At 46.1% G+C, this 21,239-nt stretch overlaps 1 protein-coding gene across 2 annotated transcripts; it reads left to right on the top strand.

Moving 5' to 3' along the window:
* The first annotated feature begins 7,533 nt into the window (after window positions 1-7,533).
* On the top strand, window positions 7,534-12,326 carry KLF4 (KLF transcription factor 4). Of its 2 annotated transcripts, XM_065878537.1 has the most exons (5): window positions 7,534-8,136; window positions 8,249-8,369; window positions 8,996-9,986; window positions 10,077-10,241; window positions 11,258-12,326. In XM_065878537.1, exons 1-5 carry the CDS (start codon window positions 8,132-8,134, stop codon window positions 11,431-11,433), a joined length of 1,458 nt encoding a protein of 485 aa, XP_065734609.1. In that variant the 5' UTR covers window positions 7,534-8,131; the 3' UTR covers window positions 11,434-12,326. The 2 variants fall into 2 exon arrangements, with proteins under 2 accessions (XP_065734609.1, XP_065734610.1); XM_065878538.1 differs by lacking the exon at window positions 7,534-8,136 and having other exon boundaries at window positions 8,253-8,369; window positions 8,996-10,241.
* Window positions 12,327-21,239: the final 8,913 nt, after the last annotated feature.

The following is a 21,239-nucleotide window of genomic DNA, read 5'->3' as shown; positions in this document are numbered from 1 at the left end:
CTAAGAACTCTGGAGGGAAGCCGGCACAGCTGAGGACAGGAGCAAACAAGGATGACAAAAGGTCAGGCCGAATAAGGAGAAGTGATGCCACAGGCCTCTTTCCCCACGTGGGCTCCAAGAACACTGGCTGCCTCACTTACTTAGCTACACAACCCTGGGCTAGTCAGTTTTTTTTAAACTGTAAAATGGGGTTCACTTGCTAAACAAATACGTATTGAGCACCTACTATGGGCCGGCAAACTGCATTACGTTTTGGAATAAGAATAAGTCAGCCAGGGCCCTTGTCCCTTGAAGCCTGCATTCTAGCGCATCAGTGGCAGTGCCAACCTCAGAAAGTACTCAGCGCAGTATCTGGTACCGTGTCTGATAGTCGTGATGTTAATTATTACTTTGAATGTCCCCGCTCCTTCTGATTCCTGCAGGAGAACACTGCAGACCCTTCCAGCACTCCCAGGAGAGACAAGCTTAGAACTTTGCCCAGAGTGTTTACCAGTATATAACTCTCCAGTGGTGAATTTGACTTTGAAACTCCCCGCTGTCCAACCTAAATCTGGACTGGCTTATGAAGGGTCAAGGTCACTGGCTTTCTAGGTCGGATACAGCCCAAAAAAGGCCCTTGCAAGTCATGGCACGGATCCAAGAACTGTGATTCCCAAGTTAATTTATACCTGGCCCTACTTAAAACAGTGTCTTTGTGAGGTTTCAGGTGAGCTTGGTCCTTAGTTGTTGCATCTGCCGTGATGCTGGGATATCCGGTATAGGGGGGTGGGTAGAATTTTGGGAAAAAGCATTTTGGTCTTCAAACCAAGATACTGCATCATCCCCCAGTGTTGGGTACAACAGAACCAATTTCAAACTTATCAAATGGGGATAACTGTCAGGTTTCATTGCTAGAGTGCAGAAGGTAACACTGATGGTGCCTTTCACACCCAATGTCTCAGTGCTCACAACAACTTCGTGAGGCAGGTACACTCATAGCCCCATTCCACAGACAAGGAAAGTAGAGGGCAGCTAGATGACAAGCCCAAGTTCATCCAACTAGTAAGAGGCAGCACAGGGCCTGGAATCCAAATTCTTGGGTGGCCGTCCCAGCCATCTCCCCCTGCGTGTCTGCACTTTCATCCCAAACTTTTCCTTCATCCCCCATAAGCCAATGAATTCTGTCTGCCAAGACCTCTCCTTCACTGAGTTGAGGCAAGAGGGGGCAAAGAATCAAACTCAGATAATGACACTCTAATCCACACTCACACAGACCAAAGATACTCTTGCCTTTTAAGAAACCCAAAAGAGTCTCTATTTTAATGGAAGACCGAGTTTGCTGAATGAAACACAGAACGTTGAAATTCAACAGTTCAGTGTTTCCCATAAACACTTGACTCTGAAAGCTTTGTTGGGTAAGTGCAACAATCCGAAAAATTCATCAGTAACTGACAACATAGACCGAGGGAGTCTCTGCATAGATTACCTTGTTGAATCTCTATTATGATGCTGGAAATTCCTCTAAGATTAGGTAACTATTCTAGGGCTTTCTCTTTCAAGAAGCTTCTGATCGTCCCTTGATAGAAGAAAAGCCTGTGTCTACATTTGAGCTAGCAACTTTGAAAAATACATCAAGCACAATGTGAGATATTTGAGGGCTGCCAGAAATTTATTCTGACCTTTTTTTTTAAACACGGACACTGGCCATCCTCCCAGCACTCTTCCCACCAGCCAGTATATTAAAATTGATTAACAAACACAATGTGAGAAAGAGTGAACCGCAGGATAATCAAATGCATTGTTATTATTTTTTAAAAAAGCATTTCCTTGGCCTGGAGTACATAGTGTCAAATTGGCAAAAATAACCTATCCTCTTGTCTGGCCCACAAACTGGGAAGAAAATTAAACACAGAATTGTTTGTTTCTTGTTTGCATTTCTCAGGGTGTGAAACACTCATTTTCAAATGCTCAGAATCCCTACACTTTCCATAGTGCAAAAATTTGACTTCCATTCTGACTTAAACCAGGGAACCATGTTTTCCTCAGAAGGGCAACATTGTACTGGTCTAAGAATATGAGGTGCAGAAACTTTATTTTCCTTCAGTTTTACTGAGATACAATTGCCATGCAGCCCATGGAGGCTTTTAAATTAAGGAGATAGAATCTTCCAGAGTACAATAATGTTTTGCTTCTCTTTTCAATGCTAATTTTCCCTGGGGAAATTCTTTACCAGGCCAGGAAAATTTGGTGAACCAAGTCAAGGAGAAAATTCCAGGAACAGGTTTCTCTGCTGATTTGCCTTCTTTGACAATTCATTTACTTTAAAAGCTAGATTTCTTTTCAAAAGCGTATGGTATCAGGATTCTTCTTGGGGCCTTGAAAACAATCATAGTTGATAAAAGATGGTAAATGTTAGACCCTAGTAATTTGTTAAGATAAATATTACTACTATGTATCTTACTCTTAAAAGATATTACGCTGTACTTAGACATTTAAAAATAAACAATCTAAAAAGAGATTTTGGTTTTTGTTTGTTTGTATCCTCTTAACATCTCAGAACAAGCTGAGGACACTGAAAAGCCCGAATTTAACATATTGCTGTCAGAATAGTTCAAGTCTTTAAGATAATCCCATTAGGTGTAGAATTTCTTTTTAAATAGCTTCAAGAATGAATGGGCCTCACATTTTTGGGCTAAGAATGTAGCTTAAGTGATCAAACCTAAAGGTTCATGAAAAAGATTTTAATTAAATTTCTGAGAACTGATTTTTTAACGTCTGCGATTCATTCTCTGCTCTAAAAACTTCAAAACCCAATGTTTGGGTTTTGAAAGGCAATGGATTTGGCTCCAGAAAAGAGTGGACACTTTCTCTGTCTGGTTTTGGTTTGGCTTTGGGTTATTTTTGTTTGTGTTTTCTAGTTTGTTTTATTACAATGCCTTGGCCTGGGCTGTTCCTTGGCTTTTTGTCCAACTGTTTTGAGAGAACGGAATTATGAAGGACTTTATTTTCTGTCTCCTTCATAGAATTTTTCAAAGAAGAGAAGTGGGTGGAAGAAGAGAAGGGACTGGAAAGCAGAGGAACGAGCCAGTGAACTCTCCACCAGAGACAGAAGTTACTGACAAGATAAGGGCGGGGCTCAGGGCAGGGCTCCCAGATGAATCCTTTTACCCAGGCAGCTTTGCTGGCCCCCTTCATGCTACAACGTATACTCGCTGGGCATTTGTCCTAAAGACGCCCCAGTGGAACAGCAGCCACAAACAAGTAAGCAGATAATTGCAGTCCGCTGGGTAAGTAGCATAGAGCGAGTGGCCACATGGCTTTATTAGAGCTCAGAGGAAAGAGGAGGAATCTAGACAGGGACTAACAGACCAAGGGACTATTAAGACAGGCTCAGGAGTTTGAGGCCGCTGAGAGCCCGAGGGGAGAAAAGGCATTTCAGATGAGAAAACAGAGGAGGAAAATGCACATTGTGTATTCAGAGACTTGAGAGAGCATCCAGTTAAAGTTGAGGGAGGGTGGGATCAGAGTCTGGAGATGATCCTGTTAGTCTGTCTAGAGCCAGAGTAGGAAGAGTTTGGTATACCAGCCTAAAGAGTTTGGTTTTGCTCCTTTAGGCAAAGGGGAGCTGATGGAGGGCAGCTGGGCAGAAATGGAACTGGTGGTGATCTGAACAAACTCGATTAGATCTGGCAGGGAGATTCCAGGTCGACTACGATTTTTAAAAATTTTTATTTTTGTTTTTTGGCCACGCGGCACATGGGATACCTTAGTTCCCTGACCAGGGATCCAACCCGAGCCCCCTGCAGTGGAAGCACGGAGTCTTAACCACTGGACCACCAGGGAAGTCCCTCCAGGGGGACTATGGGGGAGGTGGAAGAAGAGGACAACAGTTGGGAGGCTTACAGCAGTAATTAGAAGTGATAAATGAGGAGGGCTTGAACCAAGACAGCCCAACTTGATCGTAGGAGAAGGATAACAGAGATATTTAGGAATAGAAGTGGTTGAACTCTGTGGATGCCTGGATGCCCAGGTCAAAGAAAATGAGGCAGGAGCGGAGGGGCATCTAGGTTTCTAGCTTGGGAAGCTGGGGAAGGGTGATGAAATATGGTGGGGAAAATGATGGTACGCGTCTGAGTGGACTGAGGTTCTTGACCCTAAGGGGGATTAATGAGCACACAGCTGGGAGCTGAAAGGGAGGTCCTGCACTAAACACCTTACTTGGATAATCCCATTTATAGTCCTCATTATTTTAAGCAGTAGATACTATTAATATCCCCATTTTGTAGAAGAGAAAACAGGGAAAGTGAGGTCAAGGAACTTGCCTAGCTAGAAAGCAGCAGAGCCAGAACACAAACCCAGGAAATCTAGTGTTACAGCCCACTTTCTTAACCTCTGCACAGGACTGAGGTGGAAAAGAGGCTGAGAGTTTACCAGGACATGGGAGTCACTCAGAGGCTAAGAAAAGCTTTGCCACCTTGAGAAAGTTGCAAGACCCTCTCCCAGTTATTTATCCGCAGGGATTTCATTTCAAAGCAATGGTTACTTAAAAGCATCTCTTGCTTTCACCTTCTGAAAAAGCAGCTTTTCCTGAGTTCTGTGGCCTTTATGCACAGACACCAGGCCAGCGTGCTGCCAGGTACCCAGATCCAGTGTCCGATTCTGGCTGCGGAGTCCTTCCCTTGAAACACTATGTCGTCTCTTCAACCTATCACACCCCCCCACCATGGCTCCACATTAACTCCTTGGCACTAAATGGTTTCCATCACATCTTCTGCCAACTAATGCAATTTGTGCTGGAAAAAAAAAAATCTATTTTATAACTCCAAGGACATTATATAATCAACTTCCATACCACAAAACTTGTAGTATCAGTTTGCTGAAATAAAGTCACAAGTATTTAATTCTCCTTGAAAGGGTGTCTTCCATTATTATTTCAGAGTGTAATTTAGTCATCAAATGTATACTCAGCCTCGTGTTTATAAATTATACAGGGCAGGGATTTAACTCTTCTGGACCTACCTGTTCTGAGGAGGAGAGGGAGGGTCATAACCCTGATGTCACACCGGGCACCTGCCTTGAAAGGAGATGATTTGTGAACTTGAAGTTCCTTACCTCTTTTAGAAATGTGGAGCAAATCTACAGATTTCCCTTTATGATGCAATCAGGAATAACCAGAAAGTTGCCTGCCACAAAGAGGCACTGGCTTCCCTCCTCCAGAAAGCTGTTTGGAAACTACAAGTTGTCTTTTTGATTGAGCGTCAGAATCTTCTCTTGATTATATGACACAATAATAGTGGTTTTCCAATTCATCTGTGTAATATTGTTTTTTCATTGTGGTGGTTACTTTTGTCGAAGGGGAAGGGCTACTGCCTTAGATAAATGGGAGAAAAGCAGAAAACTCCTCATGCACTGGCTACCTAAATAGGAAATTCCAAGTCCTGACAAACATTTACATCATGAAGGTGATGGCTGCCAATCAAGGCTTATCCAAGTTCAATGCAGTTTAGGAACCTTGGCCTTGATGGTAAAGTGGGTAACTTCTCCATGCAATCCTCAAGTCCTAGTATCCCAAGAAATGTCTGCCATCACAATGAAAGGAACAGCGGGAGGAAGTAGCAGGTATCTTTCTTTCTTGGTTCCTCCTTTTGAAAAGGGCAGTATTTTCAGAGTTAAAGTAACTGGCTGGCTCCTATGGGGTGGGGTTGAAACCTTCTAGGCCGCGGGAGGAGGTTCGGGCGGGTGGGGGGGGGGGTTCCTGCCAAAGCATGCCCTTCCCCCAGCGGCAGGATCTCGCAGCCATTGGCCAAAGCCGGGCTGGAGGATGGAAGTCATCCTCAAGGGCTTCCAACTCTCCGGACTGAGCGGGATTCCTGGCCTTGGCATAAAGGGTCGAGTGGATTCATTCGGGGAGCGATGCATTCCAAGAATGCTTCTGTGGTTGGCAAGGAGTGGAAAAATCAAGGATAACAAATATTCTGAGGAAACCTAATAGGTACCAGGATCGCAGGACTCAAACAAACAAGGTGACAACGACTTAAAGTACGAGGTAACTGGATCTCGATGAGGGTGAGCACACACTGCCCAGGGCAGGGGCTTCGATCCTTTTCCCGGCCCGCCTCCTACCTTTTCTCTCCTGGGCGGACACCCGGACGGGACCGGCCGCGTTTACTGACCAGGGGGCTCGGTGGAAAAGGCGGGCGGAGCCCTGTGCTCGCCTGAATCCAAACAAAACACCTCGCAAGCCTACGTTTAGAAAGCGATACCGAACACCACACTCACGTTTAAAAAAAAAAAAAAAAAACAACGCTGTTCGCAGAGAAGATGAGGACGAAAACATTTCCCGGCTGGAAAATTACTGATCACAAACTAAGGGGGAGTGGGGGAGGGGAGGCAGTTAGAAGACTGAAATAACGACCGCCGTTTCCTCTTCTCTGCCCTGTGGGCAGGCACGGCTGCCGCGAGCTCCGTGTGCCCTTTTCGGGAATCGGGGTCCCAGCGCACCGTTCCACTTTCTGGCACGGGGACACTTTCCAGCTAAGTCCCTTTCGGTGGGTTTGACCGCTCAGAGCCTAAGCCAAGGGAGAGTCGCCGTTTGACCTTTACCTCGCCATTTCACCTCTCTCTGACTCAGTTTTCTCATCCATAAAATGGAGAGTTCCGTGCCTTGCAAAGTGCTTTGAGATTCCAGCTTGAAAGGTGTCCCCACGCCTCACGCCCTTCTCCTCTCCCCCACCTCACAAAGTGACTCCTGAGCCCTTTCACTGCCTCGCTCGCTCCTTCAAATATCAAAACTGTAGCTCCATTTCCAATTCCGGCCTCTTTCCGCCCTTTCCAGGCGGGGAACACCCCTCCTCCGGCCTTCTCAGGCTCCCGGTCCCAGCCACGCAGCGCTGGGCACCCGCCTCTTCTCTGTTCCCCCACCCCCATCCGGCAGAAGAGCCCGCGAAGAACCGTGCAAGGCAAGGCCAAACGCCCGCACTGGAGCTCGGGCCCTAGAGCCGCGGTCCTGAGTGCGTATAAGAGGGACCCGGGCTGAAGGAGTCACGCGGATAATCGCGCTCTTCTCTAGAGCGCAGACAGCTCGACAAGCGCGTCCCGGGACTGGGGTGGGGGGCGCGTTACCGTCCCCCTTCGCCCCTACCGGCCTTCTCGACCGTGAACTTCGAACCCAAGAAGCCGCCCGTGGCGACACCGACCGTCCTGGTCTCGCGGCGACCGGACCCGCGCCCCGTACCCAGAGCCCCACGCCGGGCCCGCTGCCGCCACCGCCGCCGGCGTCAGCGCGGCTCCTGCCTGCCAGCTGCCGGGCTGGCGTCACAGACCGCTGGGCTCCGCCCGCGTCCCTCCCTCCTCCCCGCCCCCACGTGCGCCGAGTTTGTTTATTTAGCTGCCACGGCAACGCGCTGGGGGCTGCGGGAGGGAGGAGAGAAGAAAGGGAGGGGGCGGGGCCTGGCGGCGGGCCCCTGCACACAGCGGGTAGGAGGCGGGGGCGAGGGCGGGAGCCAAGAAGTTATAAGTAAGGAGCGCGCCGGCGGGCGCCGGCAGTTCCCCGGCCCGAGAGAACGAGCGCGGCTGCGGGCGCGCGGGGAGCAGAGGCGGTGGCGGGCGGCGGCGGCACCGGGAGCCGCCAAGTGCCCCTCCCCGCCCCTCCGGCCCCCCACCCAGCCACCCGCCCGCGGCCAGCGCCCATGGCCGCGAGCGCCCCGCGCAGCCCCCCGGACTCCGCGCCCCGCGCCGCCGCCCAGTCCGCAGATCCGCGCCTCCGCGGCCAGTCTCACCTGGCGGCGCCGCCCGCCAGCTACTCCGGCCACAGCCCCAGCGCCCACGGCGATAGCCGCGGCGACCGCGACAGCGGTGGCGGACGCTGCTGAGTCGAAGAGAGCGCAACCCGGCCACCGGACCTACTTTTATTCGCCTTGCTGATTGTCTATCTTTATGAGTTTACAACTTTTCTAAGAACTTTTGTATACAAAGGAACTTTTTAAAAAGACATCTCCCTTTTATATTTAATCCAAAGAAGAAGGATCTCGGGCAGTTTGGGGTTTTTGGTTTTGGCTTCGTTTCTAAGTTCCTTTTTTCCCTCTTCGTTGACTTTGGGGTTCGGGTACCCCACTGCTTCAGACTCCCGAGGATCTTCTGGGGCCCAACATTAATGAGGTAGGTGCGGCGCGGGGCGCAGGGAGGGGTGAGGGCCGGTGGGACGCGCCAGAGTGGCAGTCGAGAGTGGCCCCTGACTCCTGCCCCTGTGTGCTCCCCACCCGGCCCGCAGGCAGCCACCTGGCGAGTCTGACATGGCTGTCAGCGACGCACTGCTCCCGTCCTTCTCCACGTTCGCGTCCGGCCCGGCGGGAAGGGAGAAGACACTGCGTCCAGCAGGTGCCCCGAATAACGTGAGTGTTGCTCCGGGTCTTTGGGATCCTCCGGTGGACTTCTGTGGGTGGGGTGGGGACGGGCGGAGCCCTGGGGTCACCGAGAGCCACCGCACGGGCTCCGCAGCCTTCCCGGGATGGCTTCCGCGCCCTTGTCTCAGCTGTACATGCGTGTGGTCCCGACGCTGTGGAGCCGCCGGGGGTGCACACCGGGTCCGCACATATCCCGGAGCGTGCAAGCGGCAGGGCGGGAGGTGTCTGTGTACCCAGACGCTGGCTGGGCCAGAGTGAGCTTGGCGCGTAGGCGTCCCCTTGGCGAGGGCGCACCGAGAGAGCCTCGGTGTCCCAATTCCGGGGCGGCGGGAGCGTCCCCAGGATCTGGCGGGGGAGGGACCCAGGCTGGCGAACCGCGGCGCTGGCTAACACGCAATCGGGCAGACACAGCATAACATCCTCCATATCGACGCACCGCCTCTTCTCGGACCCGGGTGTGGGCCATGACTGCAGCGCTGGCACCCGTAGTCCCCGGGCGCTTCCTGCCTGCCCAGTCCCCGTGTCTAGGCGGTGTAGGCGCGGCGGGCCCACCACTACATTGGGTGGCAGTTAGGGACAGCACTGACGGTCTCTCTCGCGTCCTGTTCCCGCAGCGCTGGCGGGAGGAGCTCTCCCACATGAAGCGACTTCCCCCGGTGCTTCCCGGCCGCCCCTACGACCTGGCGGCGGCGACCGTGGCCACCGACCTGGAGAGTGGCGGAGTCGGCGCGGCTTGCGGCAGCAGCAACCCGGCTCTCTTATCCCGGAGGGAGACGGAGGAGTTCAATGATCTCCTGGACCTGGACTTTATCCTCTCCAACTCGCTGTCCCATCAGGAGTCAGTGGCCGCCACCGTGTCCTCGTCGGCATCAGCCTCATCCTCGTCCTCCCCGTCGAGCAGCGGTCCTGCCAGTGCGCCCTCCACCTGCAGTTTCAGCTATCCAATCCGGGCCGGGGGCGACCCGGGCGTGGCGCCGGGCAGCACGGGCGGCGGCCTCCTCTACGGCCGGGAGTCTGCACCCCCTCCGACAGCTCCCTTCAACCTGGCGGACATCAACGACGTGAGCCCCTCCGGCGGCTTCGTGGCCGAGCTCCTGCGGCCCGAATTGGACCCAGTGTACATTCCACCACAGCAGCCGCAGCCGCCAGGTGGCGGGCTGATGGGCAAGTTTGTGTTGAAGGCGTCGCTGAGTGCGCCTGGCAGCGAGTACGGCAGCCCGTCGGTCATCAGTGTTAGCAAAGGCAGCCCGGACGGCAGCCACCCGGTGGTGGTGGCGCCCTACAGCGGCGGGCCGCCGCGCATGTGCCCCAAGATCAAGCAAGAGGCTGTCTCTTCGTGTACCGTCGGTCGGTCCCTAGATGCCCACTTAGGCACTGGACCCCCTCTCAGCAATGGCCACCGGCCTCCTGCGCACGACTTTCCCTTGGGGCGGCAGCTCCCCAGCAGGACTACCCCGACCCTGGGTGCCGAGGAACTGCTGAGCAGCAGGGACTGTCATCCTGCCCTGCCGCTACCACCGGGCTTCCATCCCCACCCGGGGCCCAACTACCCTCCCTTCCTGCCCGACCAGTTGCAGCCGCAGGTCCCACCGCTCCATTACCAAGGTCAGTCCCAGGGATTCATAGTTGGGGCTGGGGAGCCCCGCCCCGGCAGGGCACACGGGATGACGCTGACCCCACCTTCTTCACCCCTAGAGCTCATGCCACCCGGTTCCTGCATGCCGGAGGAGCCCAAGCCAAAGAGGGGGAGAAGGTCGTGGCCCCGGAAAAGGACGGCCACACACACATGTGATTACGCAGGCTGCGGCAAAACTTACACAAAGAGTTCTCATCTCAAGGCACACCTGCGAACCCACACAGGTAGGAGACCAGAAGCCGCGGAAAGGAGGGGGGCTGGTGTCCAGCCTCATCGGCTGACTACGGACACTCCTCAGGGCCTCCCTTGGGATGTGGGGCGCAGTCTATCTCCTCCATCTCCTGGATCACAGGAGAGAAAGCAAACCGGCGCCTACTATTTTGCTTCGGAGCCTTTTGCTGGGCGGATGGTATCAGTGCATGAAAATGCAGTTCTGTTAGGCCTTTGAAAGGCAGGGAGATTCCAGGCTGCATGTGGGCCTCTTCTAGCTTGAGCAAACCATTGCCCTTGTAATCAAGAAATTATACTTGGCAGGAAAAAAAAAAAAAAAAAGAAGAAAAAGAAATGAAATTATACTTTGCAGTGCAAAAGCATGGTATTTTCTTAAATCAGTTTTTTGTTTTCTAGGCTATTTTTATTGGCTTTTTTTCCTTTCCCAGTCTCACCCCTCCCCCTTTCTAGTCTTAACAATTAGGTTTTATTTAAATCCCAAGGACTTAATGGTTAGGCTTGCTGAGATTCTGGTTTAAGATTGTCACCGCAGAGAATTTGTTTGTGGATGTAAGTAGGTATATAAGGTCACTAAGGCACAGCAGTCATGAATAATGTCGGTACAGGAAAAGTAGCCTCCTGTCACTTTTTAGAACCAGTTATAGTGGGATAGGATATTACTGATTTGGACCAGGAGAGGCACTAGCAGCCATAATTTCTAAATTCACTTCCTCCACAGCGATATCTTAGCTCAAAAGAATGAAAACGTTAGTCCAACAGAAGTATAGGTTTAAGTGGTCTTTGTTCTCTGTGATAAGCTATCTAACTTCCCCTAAAAAAAAAAAAGAGAGAGCAAAAAATCCCTATATTCCTGCTTTACGATCTAAAATTTAATCTGGCCTTAAGAGGTATAAAGACCCTGGATCCTTTCGGAATGGGGTGCTTGGGGAGTTGGTTGAATGTTTGGCCTCTATGGCCAGTTCTTAATTCTTTCACAATCGCTTCCAGTGGCTTTATTTTCCTTTTCCAGGTGAGAAACCTTACCACTGTGACTGGGACGGCTGTGGGTGGAAGTTCGCCCGCTCAGATGAACTCACCAGGCACTACCGCAAACACACCGGGCACCGCCCCTTCCAGTGCCAGAAGTGCGACCGGGCATTTTCGAGGTCGGACCACCTCGCCTTACACATGAAGAGGCACTTTTAAATCCCCAAACAGTGGATATGACCCACACTGCCAGACAAGCATTCAGTATTTTTTACTTTTCACACTGTCTTCCCGGTGAGGGGAAGAACCCAGCTGGAAAGCACTACAATCATGGTCAAGTTCCCAACAAGTCAACTTGTGAATGGATAATCAGGAGACATGAGGAAACCAAATGACAAAGAACAGATGGGGTCTGTGACTGGATCTTCTATCATTCCAATTCTAAATCCAACTTGAATATATATTCCTGGACTTACAAAACGCCAAGGGGGTGACTGGAAGTTGTGGATATCAGGGTATAAATTAGATCCGTGAGTTGGGGGGGGAGGGGAAGACCAGAATCCCTTGAATTGTTTTGATGCAATATAAGCATAAAGATCACCTTGTATTCTCTTTGCCTTCTAAAAGCCATTATTACGATCTTAGAAGAAGAGGAAGAAATTCAGGTACAGAAAATGTGTTTTAATAGCCTAAACGATGGTGCTTGGTGAGTCTTGGTTCTAAAGGTACCAAATGAGGCCAAAGTTCTCAAACTGCTGCATACTTTGACAAGGAAAATCTATTTTTGTCTTCCGATCTACATTTATGACCTAAGTCAGGTAAATACACCTGGTTTACTTTAACCTTTTTATGCAGACAGTCTGTTATGCACTGTGGTTTCAGATGTGCAATAATTTGTACAATGGTTTATTCCCAAGTATGCCTTAAGCAGAACAAATGTTTTTTTCTATATAGTTCCTTGCCTTAATAAATATGTAATATAAATTTAAGCAAACTTCTATTTTGTATATTTGTAAACTACAAAGAAAAAAATGAACATTTTGTGGAGTTTGTATTTTGCATACTCAAGGTGAGAATTAAGTTTTAAATAAACCTATAATATTTTATCTGAACACTGTTTTTGGTTTTTGTTTTTCCCCTTGAAAAGCACATAACAGAAATTGCAGTTTAAACCCACTGGGTAGGCATGTGAAAAGCACACCAAAAAGCCAACTTTATCTCAACAGATTAAAACAAGACTTTTTAAAGACTAAACCTTACCTGGTTCAGGTTCCTCTTTCAAATGTACTTTAAAAAGTGCATGAAAGCAGTTTCCCTACCTGTGAACTTCCAGGTAGAAACGGCTCAATAATTCTTCAGTTTGCTCAGTTTAATATAAGGGTAGTTATACACATTCACATTTTAAAAGATCTTTATGGTTTGTCTTTAAAATTAAATGAAAATATAAAAATCTCTCTTTCGAGGCCTGCCCTTGCACTCAGAACAATTTATGTAACAAAAGAACCTCCCCACAGTGGAAAACCCCAAAGAACATGGTTCCACAGTGCCCTCCTGAGGATTAAAGGATTCACTTATGCTTTGTGTAACAGATACATTACTTTTAGTTATAGCCCCCAAAGAGGGCAGAACCAAAGTTTCTTGACAGATTTTTAAAACTTCGTCAGTCCTCTGAAGATAAGCCAGCCCCATTGTTTCAGCTGACTGAAACTAAAGAGGCAAAAATGACTCAGTCACAAAACCAAGTGTAAAGTAAATTCAAGTAGATTTTAAATGGTGTTTTTGTAAGTTGGTAGCATATTTCTAAAATTATTAAGGCTTAAAACTTTGCGGTGGATACCCAAGAATCTGAAGTTCATTTGTGGCTGTCACAAAATGGAAAAAGCATTTGTGACACTTGTTGACACTATATTTGTAATGGTAATGTGGGTGACTAATTAACATTGTCAAGCAGACAGAAGCTGACTGACATTTTCTTTAGACTGCTTATTACCTATCCATTATACCTAGTGTTCAGAGGTGTGTTTGCACTGTGGGTACATTTTATAAATGGAATGAAAAACAGAAATTCATAAGAGGCTCATGGTGGATCAACATAAAGTATTTTCCTTGGCTTTTAAGAATCCAGCATGACTGGAAAACATGGCATGTGTCTTAGCTTAAAAGAAAACAGGTGCATCAATAGGATGGAATTTTATGTGGCCAAGAGCATATTCAAAGCATATTTAATGACATGAAAAATGCTCATGGTATGTTAAGTGGAAAAAGCAGGATATAAGACTATAAACAGTATGATTCCAATCGTATAAGTTCAAATGTGTGTGTGCACTGAAGGAGAGAGAGAAGCAATCGAAAATTAAGAGAAAAGACTGGAAGGAAACACCAAAATATTAATACTGGTTTTCTCAGATTAAATTTTCTAGTTTCCAAATATTCTCAAGTAAGTGTCTATTTTAAATGGAGAAACGTTTTAAAAAGAGTACTGGCGCAATTAAAAGCTATTTATTTTAAAAAGCGCAATTAAAGCTATTTAAACAAAAAGCCTACATTCTAATACATTATTTTTGTATTAAATTGTGGTTCCTGCTCTTGGAATCCACCTTTCTCTTATACAGAGGTTTCCGGCACATAGTTTGTGTATGGAAAGTGTTTGTCAAAAAGTTCTACCATTTTCATATTCACTAAGTGCCTATCATCTCAGGTAGAAGAAACGTCATTCATAAAATATCAAGACATTTTTAAATGTTTTCAAATTTTTCTGATGTCATAGGGAAACATCACTTGCATTACCTTTTTCTAACCTGAATAAGAAAGCTTCAGTATCTAAAATGAGGAAGATTTTCCAAAAATGTAACAGGACAAAACTATTCAAGATGCACGAATAGCTAAATTATTTACTTTAGTACCTATCAGTTCTGAGCTCCTAGGTGTACTGTTATTACTGCATTACAGAGCCGTTTACAGTGTATAATAAAGAGTACCTAATAATTGAGACGCCTGCTTGTTACATTTTTCTCATGATGTTTAATTTTATATGTCCTAGATTTTAACTTGTGCGCACACACACACAGGATTAACAATAGCGTTTCCTACACATCAACAGACCTTCAGTCTCTCTTTTCCAACAAAATGCCTTTTCCAGCAAAATAGTCTTTCAACCTGAGAACCTGTTTGACTCCTACCGTCTTGTTTGGGTTTGTTAAAACAAAACAGGAACCGTCACCGTCTCAAGTAGGATTGGTGGGGATTAATCCTCTTCCTTTCAAAAACTGTTCGTTTTTAGAAATAAGCAATGTTATTTCATATTTGGAGATTCACGATTTTTACATATAATTTCTTTACATATAAGAAAGTCCAGGTAAGTCAGTCCTTATGCTATGGAAGCAAGTCTGCAGGGAAAATACTAAAACAAGCCCGTGGTGGTACCCGCTGTACTTTGATCTATGGGGATATCTAAATTTAGCAGCCTATGTAGCCACCTGTTCTATGATACGTTCTGGCTTCTGAAGCTCCATTCAGCGCAATAAGAATTTGTAGTCCTTATTCTCTCTCTTTCTCCCCACCTTCACCCTTCTCCCTCTCTTATAAAACGCATAGACACCATCCTAGACCTACACAAACCTTTTTTGTGTATATTTTATTTTGTCACTTTATTTGTTATTATATATTAACCTTTCATGTTTTTTTTTTTTTTTTTTTTTTTTTTTTTTTTTTTTTTCAGTACGTGGGCCTCTCATTGTTGTGGCCTCTTCCGTTGCGGAGCACAGGCTCCGGACGCGCAGGCTCAGCAGCCATGGCTCGTGGGCCCAGCCGCTCTGCGGCATGTGGGATCTTCCCGGACCGGGGCACGAACCCGTGTCCCCTGCATCAGCAGGCGGACTCTCAACCACTGCGCCACCAGGGAAGCCCACCTTTCATGTATTTTATTTCCTCGTCTTTTCTTAGCACCTTTTACACGCTATTGTACAGTGACATGTTTTTATAGCGATAAGCTGAAGCTATGTACTTCCTAAAGGTTGTTTATGAAACTATCATTCACTGTCCACATGCAGAGCACTCAGTCAATAATATTTCATACAAAACCACCAAGAACTCTCTACATAATGAATGCTGTGGAATATAGCACGGAGTGTTCTACCTGTGAAAATGCAGAGAATACAGTTGCAATCAGAATGCTGTATAAAGTTTTGTGGTTTTTTTTCACATTAAGTGAAACTAAAATGACAGTTGAGAACAAGACACCCTTTGGAAGGCTTTACCTTAAACAAAAAAGTAAATTTTGAGTAAATTTCTCACCATCTCCTAAAAAACTAACAAATTCTTAAATCCTTCTGAAGTACCTAGGGGTTCAATGCCCTGGTCACAGTCTAAACACAAAGGAAACCAACTGCTAAAATGTTAGCATAAACACAGAAAATCTTTCAGGCTGGTCTCTAGGCTACCATAGCCAGCTGACTTAGTTGAGGGGGAGGAAGTGCATGGGGTAGGAATCTCAGTCAAATTGCTTCTCTGGAAATATGAACGTAGGGAGCCTATCTTTTTAATTGTTTTCCACGACGCCAGTGCTATAATATCACTTCTTCTCAACACCCTAAATGAGTCAGCATGTTGCAACCCGTCTTCCCAAATGTCCTGTGCCACTTGTTCTTAAAGGAAAAGGAGGAAATAAATATAAATCTAATTTAATAGCAACGACAGGAAATAAATCACACTTCCAGAATCCCTTTGACATCTGAGTATACCTCCTAGAACAATTTTCATTGATACAACACAATAATTATAATGATATCCCAGAGTATGAGGGCCATTTGCTACCCTTTTGCGTTTCTTTTCATGTCTATGTTACATGTTATCATCTAAACAGAATAAGAAACGAGAAGTAGCTCTTTATGGAGAGATAGATAAATAGACGGATAGATGAAGCCGCAGGTGGAGATTTGACAATTCTCTAAAATCAATTAGGGCAAACAGTCAACCACGTCCAGTCCAAGGTATCTGAGGCCAGGAGGTTGAGTGGGGTTACAACACCTATCTCACCTATAATATTTGAATCTGTACTAACTGGCACCAAATAACACACTACCGAATGGTGGTCAGATCATCATGAAACAAAGCCAGTGCACTCAGGCACGTTACCCTGCACACCCTCTTAAAAGCTACAATGGATAAATAACTTTACAGGGAAATTGAAGGAACTCTTAGATACACCTGCTGAAAGCCAAGGAGATATGTGAGTTGATGCAAACCACAAGCAGAGTCTCTTAGACATGACGCATGGAAGGGATTTTTTCAGTAAAGACAAGAATACCTCTTTGCTGATCGGGTCACTTTTTGCTGGTTTACAGTCACCCCTTAATTCTGCACAACTCTGTGAGGTCTATGAAGCATTTACACACTCCATTACCTCAATTAAGCCTCACAACAAAAGGTAGGGGTGGGATTTCCCTCTCTCATCCCCATTTTATGGACGAGGAAACCGAGGTTCCCCTCACAGATTAGTGTTTTGTTTTTTTTCCCATTCTTGCTGACATACTCAAAGCATTTCTCTTCTAATGCTTTTGTCCTCAGTCTGCTGGGCAAGTAGGGCTACAGGCAAATGGATACACCCCAAGTCAGAAGGATTTACTAACATCCAGGTTCTTCCAGTAAACCTGTTTAGGAGTTAAAAGCCCCAGACTTTCTGTCTCCCAATTAAGGTGCTATTTCCTTTGTCAAGGTAGACAAGATGGGGACGTTTCCTGCAGAAGTTTTCTGAGCTGGTCACTATGCCATGAATATGATCTATACTTTTAGTTTGAGGTGGAAGAAAAGCACCTGTTTCTGTCCCAGCACACAGCTCTCCCGGTCAAACAGATCTGGTCAAGCCCCTCCCCTACTCATTACCTTCCCAAGGTCCCTAAGGTGTACTGGATAAAGAGTTAAATTGTGGCCCCCAGCTGTCTGTCCAGTACCATCTCCTTAAGTACCCAATCACACCTTAAGTGTACCAGCCATGCAAAACTACTCTGGACCCCCCAACGCACTATGCCTGCTCCAGCCTTTGAGCCTTTGCTGGCAGATGTTGGTCTCTGCTGCTTCTGGTAAGATCCATATTCCCCTGACAAGCACTTATATATCCTTCATAGCGAGTTCTTAATAAGCCCTCCCACCCCCTCAATCTAGATTTTTCGTTAAAATCATATCCTGGACTTCCCTGGTGGTGCAGTGGTTAAGAATCCGCCTGCCAATGCAGGGGACGTGGGTTCCAGCCCTGGTCCGGGAAGATACCACATGCCGCGGAGCAACTAAGCCCGTGCGCCACAACTACTGAAGCCCGCGCGCCTAGAGCCCGTGCTCCGCAGCAAGAGAAGCCACTGCAATGAGAAGCCCGCATACTGCAACGAACAGTATCCCCCGCTCACCGCAACTGGAGAAAGCCCACGTGCAGCAACAAAGACCCAAGGCAGCCAAAAATAAATAAATAAAAAATTTTAAATCATATCTATATAGACTACAAGATTTTATGCACACCATTATATATAAAGTAGATAAGCAACAAGGACCCACTCTATAGCACAGGGAGCTATATCTATATCTTGTAATAACCTATAATGGAAAAGGATCTAAAAAAGAATATATACACATGTATATATATCACACATACAAACACATATATATATATATAACTGAATCACTTTGCTGTATACCTGAAACTAACACAACATTGTAAATCAACTATATTTCAATAAGAATTAAAAAAAAAAAGACTTTATGGGTTTGGCTCCCCCAACAGACACGAGCTCCTGAAGGGTACTGGGGAGCTTCTCTTCTTTGCCCTTGAATACCCACAGTTACTGGATTTAATTGAATACAACTAATCATTTATTGATTATTTAGCCCAAATCTTGGCATTTCTTCTTAGGGGACTCCTCCTTGCCAGGTGATTTTCGGCGTTGATTCTGGAAAGAATTTTGTTCATATGGGCGGGGGTTGATGTGTATTAGGGGAGGCAGATGGGTGTCAGGTGACCCACTGGAAGCAGTTAGGGGACAACTGGGCATGGCCTTCAGGAAGCCAGAATTTGGGAAAAGAAAATATTTTATTCTTCCCTTTGGAAAACCCATTGTGCCTCCTTTCAAGGGCAAAAATATAAGTGTATTGTGAACATATGACAAACTATGAAGTTTTTTTTTTTTTTTTTTTTTTTGTAAAAAACACACTTTAAAAGCTTAAAGAAGGCACTTTCCATTCTAGGATCCTGGGTGGGCTAGTCTGCCCGAATGAGGAAGGGTCACCTATTCTTCTTCAAGTCTGCTGCTCTTCAAGCTTGAGACTCTCCTTGCTGCTTGGATGACAGTAATTTTCTGACTTCTGAACATGTCTAAACTGTTCTAGAAAACTGACTCTAGAAAACAGTGCATGGAATTGACAAATGCCCCTGCCTCTGAGGCATTGTTACCGCCTCACAGAGGAATGAGCAACAGACTGCAGGAACTGAAAGCTATAAAATTATACAGGCTGTCTGAGCAGGAAAGGGTCTTCAAGACCTTTTAACTCAAGGAGAAAACTGAGGCCGGGATAAAAGACTGGACTTGCCCAAGGTCACATCAGGTGGGGATCTGAATACCAGCCAGGGCCTAGGTCTCGCTTAACAAGCCAACCGGCTGATGGCTCTATCCTGAGAACCCAAGGGAACATTAGAGGCTAACACAGATTCTTTTTAAGACACAAGCAAAAGGATGGTTTTAAAAGGAAAGTTCTAAATTCAATGTGATGTTGTGCTCCGATGTCCAAAACTGTGTTTCATTGATCTCTATTGTGCTTCTATTATAGTATTGTGTTACCAGCTGAAACAAGGACTATTCACTTACCACGGTGCCCCTCTAGGGAAAACATAGGAAAAAATGTAAAAATATAATTCTGGCTTTGTTCTGCTATTTCCATGCAACTTCATTCAAACATATATAATCTGTTCAACACCTACCTTAACAGCAACAGTGCCAAGAGTGATGGAACTGAAAATGAATAAGAATATATAAATATGCCTGTTTACAGATATTTTTTTCCTAATGCAATTGCTCTGCTAAGGGTATAAAGTGTAAGTTAAATGGAAATCAGCATGCTAACTCAGTAAAACTTGTTTACCTCTCTTGGAAAAGTGATTGGAGAGTTCTTTGAGAGACTCAACCACATTGCCTACAACCACATGAGCCATTTCTTTCCCTTCGGTTTTCTTGTTTGCTTATTATTTTAGATACCTCCAACTTGTTTATCAGGCGCATGTCAAAGCATGTTAAAACGCGTTATTCAGGTTCAGCGTGAAGGATTTAGCCTTATTTGACAAGATATCACAAACTTCTGTTGAAATGAATGATTCGAGTAAAATGGAGCTTAACCTGCAAACCCAGGTAACTTGGGTTTCTATAGATTGGAGATTGCATATCTAGACCGGGGGAACAACCTGATTTTGCTTTAAGCGCAATTAACTTTATGGCTAGGCAGCATAACTGACTTCATAGGCTGCTTTGGTGCCAGGTGCCAAAGCTTGTAGAAAAAGGGGAGGCTCTGGGATCCTAAGAGATTCTTTGCATTGAAGACTTAGGTAAAGCCACTCTGGCATGGGAGTCTGATTTGCAATTTGTGCCTTTGTAAAAGGATTGAGATCCCTATTGTTTAATGTTTGGATCTCAATTTGCATTTGGAAGCACATGACCTCTTCTAGGTTTAGAGTTTTTTTATTTTCATTTTCTTGTTCTGATATACAATCAACACTGCCTGTGAAAAAACTGATACAACTGCACGGCCAAATGTTTGCACTGATTAAGGAAGTCAGGTAGATTGGTTTTCTCTGTGAATGGTGGAGTCTACCTGGGCTCCAGCAATAGTGAGCCAGTAATCTATCTAGCAACTGACAAATAACTCATAGGTATAGGGAAACAAACATTTTCATTTATTATTTCCTTAATTAGAATGCATGGCACTTTGCTTAAAAAAAAAAAAAATCACTACAGAGGTCTGACCAGACAGTGGATCTACAAAATGAACTGAAAGAAAAAAATCCTCTGACCACCTGAGGACATATCTGAATACATCCATCCAATGTCTTCCTTTATAAAGAAAGGTTTGAGAAAAATTATTTTAGGTTTGCGATAACAAAATTCTCAGCTGTACGTGATATTTAACTACCTGTCCTTTGGTAAACAATTTTAACATTTGCTTTGACAGTGTTCCCAGATTGGACACATAAAACTTGGAATAGAAACTGCCTGAGGAGGGACTTCCCTGGTGGCACAGTGGTTAAGAATCCGCCTGCTAATGCAGGGGACACGGGTTCGAGCCTTGATCCGGGAAGATCCCACATGCTGCGGAGCAACTATGCCCGTGTGCCAGAACTACTGAAGCCTGCATGCCTAGAGCCTGTGCTCCGCAACAAGAGAAGCCACTGCAATGAGAAGCTGTTTCACAGCAACGAAGAGTAGCCCCAACTAGACAAAGCCCGATCACAGCAACAAAGACCCAATGCAGCCAAAAATAAATAAATAAATAAATTTGTATATATAAAAAAAGAAATTGCATGAGGAGGAACAATTTCTTAGATTGTGAGTTTAAGAAGTATGGTTTATTTGTTTGTTTTCTTTTTAACTCTTCATCCTTTGCCTTCGCCATTGACCACAAGAAAACATTTCTTGCATGTTTGGAGGAAGGTCCTGGGAACTCGGAGTTGCTAGTCAAGCTGGAGGTAGAAGGAAAGCATTCACATTCATGGAGCACCTATGGCATGTCAAGGACTTTGCTAGTTGTTTAGGGATTTGTGATTACGCCCATTTTGTGGTGGAGAAGACTGAGGCCCAGAGGAGGCAAGTGACTTACCCAAGGTCACACGGCTGTGATGGGAAGCCAGATCTACCTGATTCCTAAGCTCAGGCTCTTTCTGCCACATCATGTCACCTCCCAGGTAAACTCAAGTTAACTTCATTTGGGGGTTTTTCTGTTCCTCACCTCCTTGGAATGTGTTTGTTTTTTAAACTAAACAGGGGTTAATTTGGTGC

Source organism: Phocoena phocoena, chromosome 6 (genome assembly GCF_963924675.1).
Source record: "Phocoena phocoena chromosome 6, mPhoPho1.1, whole genome shotgun sequence".
NCBI classification, from domain to species: Eukaryota; Metazoa; Chordata; class Mammalia; order Artiodactyla; family Phocoenidae; genus Phocoena; species Phocoena phocoena.
Note: the sequence above shows the minus strand (reverse complement) of the source record. Positions and strands in the feature narration are given on the sequence as shown.